The sequence below is a fragment of the Cucurbita moschata genome, unplaced genomic scaffold, assembly GCF_002738365.1.
Source record: "Cucurbita moschata cultivar Rifu unplaced genomic scaffold, Cmos_1.0 Cmo_Scf00004, whole genome shotgun sequence".
NCBI lineage: Eukaryota > Viridiplantae > Streptophyta > Magnoliopsida > Cucurbitales > Cucurbitaceae > Cucurbita > Cucurbita moschata.
The window spans coordinates 5,877,436-5,890,562 of NW_019268520.1; the positions used below are offsets into that span (position 1 = coordinate 5,877,436).

A 13,127-nucleotide genomic window follows, 5' to 3' on the forward strand; every position below is an offset into this window, starting at 1 on the left:
TTTTTTTTTTTTTTTTTTTTTTTGTTAAATCAAAAACAATTTTGTAGCTGTCTTTTTCCCTTTTGAAAATCTCTCATCGAAATTATATTGCGACATTGATATATCGATCTAGCCATGCTACTTGAATTTTAACACATATATATATATTTATATGGTTTAGTCTGTATTTTTAAATTTTGTAATATTTGATTATTGGGTAATTAAACTATAATAGTGAAAATTATTATTTTTTAATAAAATTAAATAATAACGTTACCCCTAAGACTAAGGTAGGTTAAGCTAGAGGACACCACTAGAAAACTCAAAATAAATGCTTGAAAGATTTAAGATAAATTACATATTTAATTCTTAAACTAATAAATCATTAAAATTTAAAAATTATTTAATAGACTATTGAATTTTCAATTATGTGTTAATAGATCGTTGGCCTATTTAATTGTTTCAAAAAGCATACAATTTAAATTAAATCATTAATTTTTCACTAAAAAATCTCATTTAATTCATCTGTGTAAATCTCAATTTAAAGAGAACAATTTTAATTATCTTAATAAAAAAAACAAAATAATATGTGGTGTCAAATCATCTGATTAATAATAAATAAGAAATAACTAAAACAAAGCCATGTATTATATATATATATATATATATATATATATATCAGTTAAAAATAAAAATAATTGAATGATTAAGACCAATTTAAAGAGGGAAAAAAAATTATTTGGAAAAATAGGAAGTCACCGATATAAGTTGGTTTTCAGCTAACAGAAACACGTCGGCCTCAAATAAGAGAGTCGGAAACTTCTTCCATTAAATGGATTTGAACCGCCTTATTTTCCTTCCATTAAATCTTCGTCTCTTTCCCTTATACTCCCCGTCCCTCTGCCGCCCCACCTTAAATTTCATTATCTCAGACCGCCGGGGTTCTACTCTCGCCGGAAGAATCGAAGGAGATGAGTCAGATGATGCCGGATACTCGTATATGAATCGATCGTTTTCTTTTATCCATTGTCGATCAATGCGCTAGGTTTGTGCCTCGAGGAACTTATGGATACGGGAATAGCAAGGGAGGAACTAGGCCGAATAGCCAGTAGTCGGCGGAGTTGGGCGTCGGTTAGCGTAGGAGAAGTATGGCAGTCGCAGGCGGACGTGTTTACAAGAAGCGGAAGAATGGATGATGAGGAAGAGTTGCGATGGGCGGCGATAGAGCGGCTTCCGACGTACGATCGGATGAGGAAGGGAATGCTTCGGCAAGTTCTGGAGAATGGAAGCGTGGTTCATGAGGAAGTGGATGTGACGGCGTTGGGATTTCAGGAGAGGAAACGGCTGATGGAAAGCGTGGTGAAGGTTGTGGAAGAAGATAATGAGAAGTTTCTGAGACGGATCAGAGAGAGAAGCGATAGGTAAGAAGAATCCGAAACCCTAAAAAAAAAAGGAAGAAACGGAAAACGCCATTATTGAAATTGAAACTGAAGCTGTGTGGTTGCGTGATATGCAGAGTGGGGATTGAAACACCCAAAATTGAAGTTCGTTTCCAGAATTTGTCAGTCGAAGGGGACGTTTACGTTGGAAGTAGAGCTCTGCCCACTGTGCTCAACGCTGCACTTAACACGCTCGAGGTATTTTTCCATTTTCATATTCGATTATTTTTTATTTTTATTCAAGAAACAACATTATAATAATTTATTTTGAACAAAAAAATCGATTAGTTCACATTATTTTTTAATTTGATTAAAAATAGCATAAAATTTCTATTATTTACTGTATTATGAATAAAATATAAAATTTTAAGAGATTAAAGATATTGAAAATTAGCTTAAAGTTAGGCACCACATTTATTTTAATTTTGAAAGTTATTATTAAATTATATTTAATGGAGAAGGCTACAGCCCGTTTTCAACACTTGGCACCTACTCCCTAGGCTTTTAAATGATTTAAAAAGAAAAAATAAATATTATTCATCAAAAAGTCAAAATTTTAAGTTTAAAAAAACTTTAATATTTAGGCCGAAAAAAAAAACTGAGACAAAATATTGGTACACTTTAAAAGATTATTATTTCTCACATATGTTTACGCGAGAAATTATTTTTAAAATAGTTAATTCTATTTTTACCTATACAAAAAGTCTATTTAATTTATGAACTTGAAAAATAAATTAATGACGTAATTTTGAACATGAAAATTAGATAAATAATAAGGACCTAAAGGGTTGTTTTTAATCGGTTTATGGATTAAAATAAACATTTTAAAATTTATTTCCCATCATAAATAATTTCAGCTACGAAATTATTCTTTCGGAAATAAAAGAGGAGAGAGAAAATCATTTATTAGTTTTTTTCTTTAAGGAATTAGCTATTAATCTTAAAGTACATGTGATGGAAGAAAGGGGCAATTATTTGTTTATCTTAATGTGGAGATGATTAATGAATTATTTAGTGTCAATTTAAATAATTTTATTGTCTTTTGGTATTATTTAAATTAATCAACCATTTAGCATACTCTTGAAATAAAGAATTTTGATCCACGTGTCCATATTTATTTTGCTAATTGTTTATTTTTATAATTATTTGTTTTTTATGTATAATATTAGTCGACTACTTCGTTATTAGGTATTCGATATTGTTTCCATTGATTATTTTCGTACATATGAATAAAATTAAATCCTTTTTATTTATTGATTTTACTATTTATATTTAATGTTATGTATATCAAACTGTCACAGATTTAATTCCCATAATGACCAAATACCCAAATTTAAGTTTCTAGACATCTCACATGCGATCCTTAATAGAACTATTGTCCTTTCATTTCCTTTTCCATATTATCAGGGGGAAAAATTATTGAAAAACCGAAATTTAATTATTATTGAAGGCTTAATAATCTAATAAAACAAGGAATATTATTTAGATCTTTAAATCACAGAGAAAGTAAATTCTAATATATTTTTTAAAAAATATAATAATAATGAATTATAGTAAAAATGATGGGAATTTTGAATTTGTGATAAAAATAAATAAATTTCATGTTCTAATTATTTTTTGCTTTGAATGTTATGAAAAACAGAGCTTGCTTGGGTTGATAGGGTTGGCTCCGTCCAAGAAGAGAAAAATTCATATACTTAGAGGTCTCAATGGAATAATCAAACCTTCAAGGTACTGATAATTTTTATATTTTTTTTCCTTGAGGTATTTAATAAAATAAAGTTCTTATTATAATGAAGGCCAGAGGTTCAAGTATTTTTGTTATATTAAAAACGGGGGAAGAAAAAAAAGTCTTACTGTTTAAATTATTGTCACTATTTTTTTTAATCTGTCCTAAGAAACAGTTGCCTGTTTCCAAGGTTTTGGTAAATTGAATTTTGACATTAATTTCTCATTTGTAGGATGACATTACTTCTGGGTCCTCCAAGCTCTGGGAAAACTACGCTGTTGTTGGCACTCTCTGGGAAACTCGATCATAATTTGAAGGTTCTGAACTCAATACATTGGTGATTTTTTCTTTCATAATGTTGTTTTAATAAATCAAACCCATGATTTGTTTTAGCCCACGAAGTGTATATAAAATATTATCTAAAAAATCCAACATAAGCACGACCACCTCATAAAGTTAACATAGGGAAGGGAGGATTCTTTGCCCAAGCCCACCCGTAATAAATACTGTCCTTCTTGGGCTTTCCCTCACGATTTTTAAATGCGTCTTCTAAGGAGAGGTTTTATATCCTTATGAGGAATGTTATGTTATTCTCTCCAACTGATGTGAGATCTCTTAATCTATTCTTTTTGGGTCCCAGCGCTCTCGCTGGCATATTGCCTGGTGTTTGGCTCGGATAAGAATTCAAGCTCACCGGTAGCAGATATTGTTCTCCTTTGAAGGGGTGCAACACAGAACTTTCTAGTTGAAGATATATACCTAAATCAAATTATGCTAATTATGCTTATGGTTACCCGTGTGAATGTTTAAAGTTGTGTGGTAGATCAAGTTTTTAATTCCAAAACTGATTCAAACTTATGGTAAACAATCAATAAAAGGATTGACAACAACCAATGATTTTTATGTTGTAAAGTATTTAAAGAAACTATGAGAAAGTTGAGAGGCTACACATTTGAAAGTTGAAGCAGAAAAGCAAAATAATGATACGCAAAATGTTAATAGGAAAGTGGAAAAGTGACATATTGCGGACATGAACTACATGAGTTTGTGCCTCAAAGAACCTGCGCCTATATCGGTCAACATGACCTTCATTGTGGAGAGATGACAGTGAGAGAGACATTAGATTTCTCTGGTCGTTGCTTGGGCGTTGGCACAAGATATCAACTTTTGACTGAGCTAACAAGAAGAGAGAAAGAAGCAGGCATTAAGCCAGACCCTGAGATCGATGCCTTCATGAAGGCCATCTCTGTTTCAGGCCAAAAAGCAAGTTTGGTTACAGATTATGTTCTCAAGGTTAGCAGTTTCAACAAGTCTTCATTTTTCTCTTACATTTCTAGGCCATTTACTTTCACACTGTCCATATTTTGGGCTGACTTGCAAAGTAAATTTTGAACAGATACTTGGGTTGGAAGTTTGTGCTGATATTTTAGTGGGTGATGAAATGAGGAGGGGAATCTCTGGTGGCCAGAAGAAACGGGTTACTACAGGTTGAGAATATTCATTTTTCTTTGTTGTTTTTACAGTTTCGTGCAATAAGTTTAATTAAAAGTTTGGACAAAATGTGTGTAGGGGAGATGCTGGTTGGGCCAGCTAAGGCTTTGTTTATGGATGAAATATCAACAGGCTTAGACAGTTCCACCACATTTCAGATATGCAAATCCATGAGGCAAATGGTTCATATAATGGATGTAACGATGGTCATATCTCTGCTACAACCAGCTCCTGAAACTTATAATCTATTTGATGATATCATTCTGCTTTCAGAAGGTCAAATCGTGTATCAAGGTCCGAGAGAAAAAGTGCTTGAATTCTTTGAATTTATGGGTTTTAGATGCCCAGAAAGGAAAGGAGTTGCTGATTTTTTACAAGAAGTGACATCAAAAGGGGACCAAGAACAATATTGGTATAAAAAAAACCAATCATATAGATTCATTTCTGTTCCTGATTTTTTGCAAGGATTCAAGTCTTTTAGCATTGGCCAACAGCTTGCCTCTGATCTTGATGTGCCTTATGACAAATCTAGAGCTCACCCAGCTGCATTAGTCATGGAGAAATATGGTTTATCTAAGTGGGAGCTATTCAGGGCGTGCTATTCAAGAGAGGTACTGCTAATGAAGAGAAATGCTTTTATCTATGTGTTCAAGACGGTCCAGATCACTATCATGTCCATCATTGCTATGACTGTGTTTCTGAGGTCTGAAATGCAAGTGGGCACTGTAACTGGTGGAGGCAAGTTCCTTGGAGCCTTGTTTTTCAGCCTCATGAATATCATGTTTAATGGAATGGCAGAAATGGCTCTCACTCTCTTCAGGCTTCCAGTGTTCTTTAAACAGAGGGATTTCTTGTTCTATCCTGCCTGGGCATTCAGTTTGCCTATTTGGCTCCTCAGAATTCCTCTATCTCTCGCAGAATCAGGGATATGGATTCTTCTAACTTATTACACAATTGGGTTTGCTCCTGCTCCTAGTAGGTATATATATTTCCTTTCCTTCTCATTTGTTAACAAAAACAAACTTTACTTACCTGGCCATTGAATCTCTAGGTTCTTCAAGCAATTTTTGGCCTTCTTTGCCACTCATCAAGCAGCTCTATCGCTATTTAGACTTATGGCTGCTATTGGAAGAGCGCTAGTTATTGCAAGTACTTTGGGCACCTTTGCTCTTTTAATAGTTTTCTTGCTTGGAGGTTTCATTATTGACAGAGGTAAGTGATTTTTCTTCTTTTCTTATGGCTAAACTTTGACTCTACAACATCTACTCTAGTGGATGAAAATATTTTGTTTGCCAAATTTTGGTTTTCCTTCTGTGCGCATAGAGAACATCGGGCCATGGATAATTTGGGGCTTTTACATTTCTCCCATGATGTATGGACAAAATGCCATTGTCATCAATGAGTTCCTAGATGAAAGATGGAGCAAGGTAAATCTTAGCTTGAAAAATACATTAAATTTAGTTATATGTTCCTTTTTCCATCATAATAACTCAAAAGCATACTTGCCTAATGCAGAAAAATACAGATAATAGAATTAATGAACCTACTGTTGGGAAAGTGCTCCTTGCAAGTAGGGGTTTCTTTAAGGAAGAAAATTGGTACTGGATTTGCATTGCGGCACTTTTCGGCTTTAATCTTCTCTTCAACATTCTATTTACAATAGCTTTGACTTACTTGAATCGTAAATAATCTCAACCCTTCATTTATTTTAAGAGTATAATTTGATTTGTCCATTCAAATGATGATGATTATCATTACTACGGTATTAATCCGTTTGAAACTATTTTCAGCGCTTGCCGATGCAAAGGCTCTCATTTGCATGGATGAAGACAAGAAGAAAAGAAAAAATAATAGGTCCAATGCACAAGGTTTGATCTTTGACTTGTAGTTATATTTTCTTTAGTGAGAGCTTTGATATTGAAAGAGAAACCATAGGCATTAACTATGATTCATCAACTCTTCAGAAATAGTAGCTGATTTAGATCCATTGCAAAGGGGAGGAATGGTTTTGCCTTTCCAGCCACTTTCACTTGCATTCAACCATGTTAACTATTATGTGGATATGCCTACTGTAAGTTAACTCAAATTTGTAAGAGCCTGTTTGGATTCACTTAGAAAGTCCTTCCAAACAAGTTCCAAGTTTTTGTATGGATAATTTTACAAAGTGGCTGATACTACTTGATCATTAAACTCAATGTCTTTCCATTTAGGAAATGAAGATGCACGGGATTGAGAAAGATCGTCTTCAACTGTTAGACGATGTCAGCGGAGCTTTTCGACCAGGGGTATTAACAGCTCTTGTGGGTGTTAGTGGTGCTGGGAAAACTACACTCATGGATGTACTAGCTGGAAGAAAGACCAGCGGTTATATTGAAGGAAGTATATGCATCTCTGGTTACCCAAAGAAGCAATCAACCTTTGCTCGAGTAAGTGGTTATTGTGAACAAACTGACATTCATTCGCCTCACGTTACGGTCTACGAGTCTCTCCTCTTTTCTGCTTGGCTCCGCCTTTCCTCCAATGTCGATACCGAAACAAGAAGGGTATGTTCTCCCACTAGAAACTTTTGCAGCTTTATGCCTCCAGTTGATGCAGAATGTGGTCGAACATATGACTAATCTTCGTTGATGTAGATGTTTGTGGAAGAAGTTATGGAACTAATAGAATTAGATGCATTGAGAAATGCTTTAGTGGGGCTTCCAGGAGTAGATGGTCTTTCAACCGAACAAAGGAAAAGATTGACAATAGCAGTGGAGTTGATTGCTAATCCATCAATCATCTTCATGGACGAACCAACTTCTGGTCTTGATGCTAGATCTGCTGCCATTGTTATGCGTACCGTGCGAAATACAGTTGATACTGGGCGAACCGTTGTATGCACAATTCACCAGCCAAGCATAGACATTTTTGAAGCTTTTGATGAGGTATTATTGAATAGACTCTAAATGATTGTTTGTCGCTACACCGTTTCTAATTCTCCAAACTTCAATGCTTCATGTAGCTACTGCTCTTGAAACATGGTGGACAAATGATCTATGCCGGACCACTTGGTCAGCGATCTTGCAAACTCATTGAATATTTTGAGGTGAGTATATTTGTTTCGGTTCTTTTTCCATTTTCTACCCAAATGTTCAATTTGGTGGCTGTTTGATGACAGGCTATTCCAGGGATTCCAAAGATTGAAGATGGTCAGAATCCAGCTACATGGATGCTTGAGGTTACTGCTCCTCAAATTGAGGCTCAACTTAATATTAATCTTGCTGAGACTTTTGCTAAATCTCCAGCTTATCAGTATGTATGATTGTGCTTTAAGTTCACACAACGTTCTTGAATTTCCATCATTTTTTTTTTCTTAACACTCCAATTCTTGTTTCAGGAGGAACCAAGAACTTATACTGGAGCTTAGTACCCCAGCTTCAGGGTCCAAAGACCTAAACTTCCCAACCGAATACTCACAATCGTTTTTCTCTCAATGCAAAGCTTGTTTCTGGAAACAACATCGCTCGTATTGGCGACATCCTCAATACAATGCCATACGCTTCTTCATTACAATAGTTATTGGTATCTTATTTGGTCTAATTTTCTGGGACAAGGGACAAAAATTGTAAGGCTTCACTGACCTGTATTACTCTGTGTTCTTGTCACATTCTACTTTATTGATGCTTTTATGTTTTTTCAGAGCCAAAGAACAAGATGTGTTAAATGTTATGGGTGCTATATATTCTGCTGTCATCTTCCTTGGAGCTACCAATGCTTCATCTGTGCAGTCCGTGGTTGCTATCGAAAGAACGGTTTTCTATCGAGAAAGAGCTGCCGGGATGTATTCTGCTTTGCCGTATGCATTTGCTCAGGTATCACTCGACCCAAAAGCTTAATCACGAATAAGTTAACTAAAGATTCAACCTTTTTCCTTTTTTTTTCCCTGCAGGTGGCAATTGAGACTGTTTATGTTTCTGTTCAATCTTTAATTTATTGTGTCATTATTTATAGTATGATTGGATTTGAATGGAAAGTGGGGAAGTTCTTGCTGTTCTGCTACTTGGTTCTTATGTGTTTTACATACTTCACACTGTATGGGATGATGGTTGTAGCCGTGACTCCAGGCCACCACATTGCAGCCGTGGTCATGTCCTTCTTTCTTGGCTTTTGGAATTTGTTCACTGGTTTTCTTATTCCTCGACCGGTATGCAACGTCCAATTTCGATATCTCGAACTCGGATAGTTTTGAACTTGTGAAACTCATGGTTAAATCAACACTTTTGTAGGCAATCCCCATATGGTGGAGGTGGTATTACTGGGCTAATCCTGTGGCTTGGACAATTTATGGCATTGTAGCTTCTCAAGTTGGTGACAAAGATATTCCTGTTCAGATACCCGGATTTGGAAATGTAGGACTAAAGATGTTCCTTAAGCAAGGTTTCGGGTACGACCACGACTTCATCCCTGTCGTGGTCATAGCACATGTCGTCTGGGTTCTCGTCTTCTTCTTCGTGTTTGCCTATGGAATCAAATTCTTCAACTTCCAGAAGAGATAGCCAATCCTGTCAGTGTCCTCTGCACTCTCATGTCAAATTTCTTACTTCATTACCTTCATACTATACCCTTTTGTACCACAGAAATCAATTACTTTAGAGCAATAAATGAGGAAACCAAATGGTAGTACCCCCTTTGCTTGCTCATCTTTGTGCCCATCATAGTGACCAAATGAGAGTTTTTCTGCCGCTCGCTTTGGGGACGCCGGATTTTCTCGCTAAGTCGAATTGCTTGACGAGACTCGGGAGGTAGACCATTTTGCTTTTGATTTAGGAAAAAACCTAGCTGCTGCCAGTCGGGGTAGACAAAAACATTGACCCACAAACCTGTCCAGAAAGTGGGACGACTTCGATTAGCACAAACTTTAAAGATTAAACTCATGCATTATGTATACGAGTTTAAGGGAATATCATATGGATTTTTTTAAGATGTTGACATGGGGAAGAAAAAGATAGTAGTTTGATCAAACGAAACTCGTGTTGTAATGATAAATTCATGTCTGCGAGTTCCATCTAACCCATGTGTGATATCCAACTAGCTATGTTCGACCACATATGTAATTTGAATACATGGAACAAAATTTGCTCTGTTCCATGAACATGATTTAACTAGCTCTTCGAAATAGTTCAAAACCAAAAATTGATTTATTATTATTATTTTCTTTAAATCCTCTTTGACTAGAAAATAAAAAATAAAAATCCTAATAAGGGATAATTTTATACCAGCTGCCTCAGCCGTACGCAATTCACCACAGCGTCTCGTGGTCAATCCGATGTCGCATTCCGATCAAAATCCGGCGAAAACCAGAGTAGTCTGTTGCATTGGCGACGTCCATGGATACATCACCAAGCTTCGAAACTTATGGTTGAATCTCGAGTCCTCCATTGAGCCATCGGATTTCAATTCCGCTCTCATAATCTTCTTAGGCGATTATTGCGACAGGGGATCGAATAGCCGAGAAGTAATTGATTTCTTGATCAATTTACCCTCCAGATATCCAAGCCAGAAGCACGTTTTCCTCGCCGGAAATCACGATTTTGCGTTCGCCGCTTTCCTCGGAATTTTGCCTCCTCCGGCCGATGGATCGGCTTTTAAGGATACGTGGACGCAGTTCGAGGAGAACGAAAAGCGAGAAGGGTGGTTCAGAGGTAAGGGGTATGAGAATATGCATTTGCAAGGGAGAAGATGGGGTGGGAAAATTACGGTGAAAACCAATTTGGCGAAGGGGACTGAATATCAGGGTTCCATTTATGATGCTGGACCGACATTTGAGTCCTATGGTGTTCCTCATGGCTCTGCAGGTATTCTTCTCTTCTTCCTTTTCCTTTACTTATTGGTGGAATGTTACCTTGAATTCATTGCATTTTGAATTTTCCTTTTCATTCTTGATGAACAAAGCTTTGGATACTGAGGATTAGCTCTGGCTCTTGAACATTTTTAAACCCATACCTCTCTCGAATAGATATCATTTTATCCCCCATGGACCCTTCCTTGAACAGGTTTTTGAGGTTTTGATCTATGCACAACAATGGATGCCCTGTTTTTTTGGTAGGAACTGATAAGAAGTAAATTTAAATTGTGAAGAACAGGCAAGTTGCATTAAGATTGATATAATACCCGTACGTAGGGAGAGGTTTTCACACCCTTGAATGTTTCATTCCCCACTCCAACCGATGTAGGATCTCACAATCCATCCTCTTACGGGCCCAGTGTCTAGCTCTGATACCATTTATAACAGTCCAAGCCCACCGCTAGCAGATATTGTCCGCTTTGGCCTATTACGTATCGTTGTCAACCTCACGGTTTTAAAACGTGTCTTTTGAGGAGAGGTTTTCACACCCTTATAACAAATGTTGAGGAGGCTCAACCGATGTAGGATCTCACAAAGGCAATGAAGGAAGCGGTGGACACTTTGACTAGCTACCATCTTCTGCCCGTACTAACTTCCTGATAGAACTCCCATGCATAACAAAGACAACTTATGTGTTTAATTGCAGAGATTCTTGCAGGTTTCTGGTTATAATTTATAACTAGCTTTTTAAGTTTGTTCTTGTTTCATAAGTTGAGTATCCAACTAAACAATGTAACCATTCTTTCTCAGATTTGGTCGAGGCAGTGCCTGATGAACACAAGAAGTTCCTTTCCAATATGGCTTGGGTACATGAAGAGGCAAGTCTCCCACTCTCAAGTAAACCACATTCAAAACATATAACCAAAATGAATCTGATGATCTTAGTAATTGATTCCAGGATGATATCTGTTTGGAGACAGAGGAAGGCATCAAACACTATAAATTGATAGCCGTCCACGCCGGTTTAGAGCGAGGGAAAGATGTTGAAGAACAACTGAATTCCTTGAAAGCCAAAGACACCAAATCACCCAAGATAGAGTGCCTTAGTGGGAGGAAAAACGTTTGGGATATCCCAAATGTGAGTACTCAAAGTCACACCCACCTCAGTTCATGCTGTTCTTTCAATGAATTTAAATGCCTTTGATCCTTAAAAACTCACTGAAATCTGTGGCATCTGGATTGTTCCTTGCAGGCACTGTCTGAGAAGCCAACAATCGTTGTAAGTGGACACCATGGTAAGCTTCATATTGATGGCTTAAGACTCATCATTGATGAAGGTGGTGGCCTAAAAGATAACCCTGTAGCTGCCATTGTGCTTCCATCGATGAAAATTGTGCGTGATATTGATAACACGAAACAGTGATCGGTGTCGGGGAAGCGGGCGAGCGGGCGGGCGGGCGGGCTTAATATTCATACCCATGAAACGATATTTGTTATTCAAACGAGCGGGCGGGTAAGAGTGTAATTGTATTTACTTTCCTATTTACTTAGAAAAATCATGTGGAAATTGAAAGGGTCATTTGGATTTATTATTATTGGCACAGCATATTCCTTCTTTGTTCTTGATTTCCATTAAAGAAGATATGGACACTCGAGTTCTCTTTCAATGTCTCCGTCTATGTTTTAGAAAAATCCTACTCAATAGCATTAATTTATTATGTATTTTTTTAAAAAGGTTTAATGGTATTATTTAAAATTTTGAAAATTTAATAATATTTTCTAAACAAAATATAAAATTTAGCGATTATTTTTATTAATTTATTCTATTTGTAAATAAGCAATATGTTATGCCTTTAAGTTTAGCCTTCCACAAATGACACCCACGTAGTCACGTGATCCATCACCTTTTTCCATGAGTTGTTTTCTTCGACAACACATTAAACATTTTTTTATTTCCCTCTTTTTATAATCATTTTTTTCCCTCATAATAGCTTCTTAAATTTTGTACGTATTTTACTTCAAAAAAGAAGTTTCACTAAGATTCTTCATATTTTTAGTCCATTTTGGTACTTTGGTTCATTTTCTCGTGACTTATTTAATTTTCGTATTTTTATTGGGTAAATAAAAGTGTTGGAAAATTGAGTTAAAATTCCGTATAAGTATTTACTTAATATATTAAATTATATTAATTTTGACATCTAAGGTAACAATATGATCTGATTTTAAATAATTTAAAATTGATGTATTTTTTTATTTGCAATTAATATAGTTTGATCCACTGTATTTATAACATGTAATTTTTTATTTAAACAAAATTATTCATGATTAACACTCCCAATTATCCTTATGAACATATTAGAAACAAAACATAATAATTACCAACTAAATACATACTTCAATATAAATTATTATCAATTAGTTAACATATTTTACATTATAGATTTAGTATAATATTAATTTATATATAGTGCTATATATATCTACATATTTTAATATCAACAATTAAATGGGGTTATAATCTGAAATAGACCTTTATTATTATTTGTCCTTTTTTTAATGTAATTATGGATTTTTAATATCAAATCTGAAATTTAAAACTACTGAGAACAGTCTAAAATGGTACTTTCACCTTTTTTTTTCTCCAAGAAATAGGTTTAGAACTTGG

General features: G+C 35.5%; 2 protein-coding genes across 4 annotated transcripts; both read left to right on the forward strand.

The window, feature by feature from the left end:
• The first annotated feature begins 758 nt into the window (after window positions 1–758).
• Window positions 759–9,317, forward strand: LOC111441710 (pleiotropic drug resistance protein 2-like). Of its 3 annotated transcripts, none has more exons than XM_023078800.1 (20): window positions 760–1,400; window positions 1,496–1,616; window positions 3,061–3,149; window positions 3,380–3,464; window positions 4,150–4,440; window positions 4,544–4,634; window positions 4,717–5,617; window positions 5,690–5,850; window positions 5,962–6,065; window positions 6,154–6,319; window positions 6,429–6,506; window positions 6,603–6,709; window positions 6,849–7,181; window positions 7,272–7,562; window positions 7,640–7,723; window positions 7,796–7,929; window positions 8,015–8,242; window positions 8,318–8,489; window positions 8,567–8,821; window positions 8,904–9,317. In XM_023078800.1, the coding sequence occupies exons 1-20, from the start codon at window positions 1,045–1,047 to the stop codon at window positions 9,171–9,173; spliced, it is 4,317 nt and encodes a 1,438-aa protein (XP_022934568.1). In that variant the 5' UTR covers window positions 760–1,044; the 3' UTR covers window positions 9,174–9,317. The 3 variants fall into 3 exon arrangements, with proteins under 3 accessions (XP_022934570.1, XP_022934568.1, XP_022934569.1); XM_023078801.1 differs by having other exon boundaries at window positions 8,742–8,821; window positions 8,904–9,113; XM_023078802.1 differs by lacking the exon at window positions 8,904–9,317 and having other exon boundaries at window positions 759–1,400; window positions 8,730–8,821.
• Window positions 9,318–9,829: 512 nt separating this feature from the next.
• LOC111441712 lies at window positions 9,830–12,129 on the forward strand. Its single transcript, XM_023078805.1, has 4 exons — window positions 9,830–10,472; window positions 11,273–11,340; window positions 11,421–11,600; window positions 11,715–12,129. Exons 1-4 carry the CDS (start codon window positions 9,944–9,946, stop codon window positions 11,883–11,885), a joined length of 948 nt encoding a protein of 315 aa, XP_022934573.1. The 5' UTR covers window positions 9,830–9,943; the 3' UTR covers window positions 11,886–12,129.
• Window positions 12,130–13,127: the final 998 nt, after the last annotated feature.

Excerpts from the sequence above, each read along its gene's own strand:
- LOC111441710 (XM_023078800.1), top strand. The coding sequence starts at position 1,045 with ATGGATACGGGAATAGCAAGGGAGGAACTAGGCCGAATAGCCAGTAGT. Across the intron at positions 6,320-6,428 it reads AGCTTTGACTTACTTGAATC|CGCTTGCCGATGCAAAGGCT; the intron begins GTAAATAATCTC and ends AACTATTTTCAG. Across the intron at positions 7,182-7,271 it reads TCGATACCGAAACAAGAAGG|ATGTTTGTGGAAGAAGTTAT; the intron begins GTATGTTCTCCC and ends TCGTTGATGTAG.
- LOC111441712 (XM_023078805.1), top strand. The coding sequence starts at position 9,944 with ATGTCGCATTCCGATCAAAATCCGGCGAAAACCAGAGTAGTCTGTTGC. Across the intron at positions 10,473-11,272 it reads TGTTCCTCATGGCTCTGCAG|ATTTGGTCGAGGCAGTGCCT; the intron begins GTATTCTTCTCT and ends ATTCTTTCTCAG. Across the intron at positions 11,341-11,420 it reads TGGCTTGGGTACATGAAGAG|GATGATATCTGTTTGGAGAC; the intron begins GCAAGTCTCCCA and ends AATTGATTCCAG.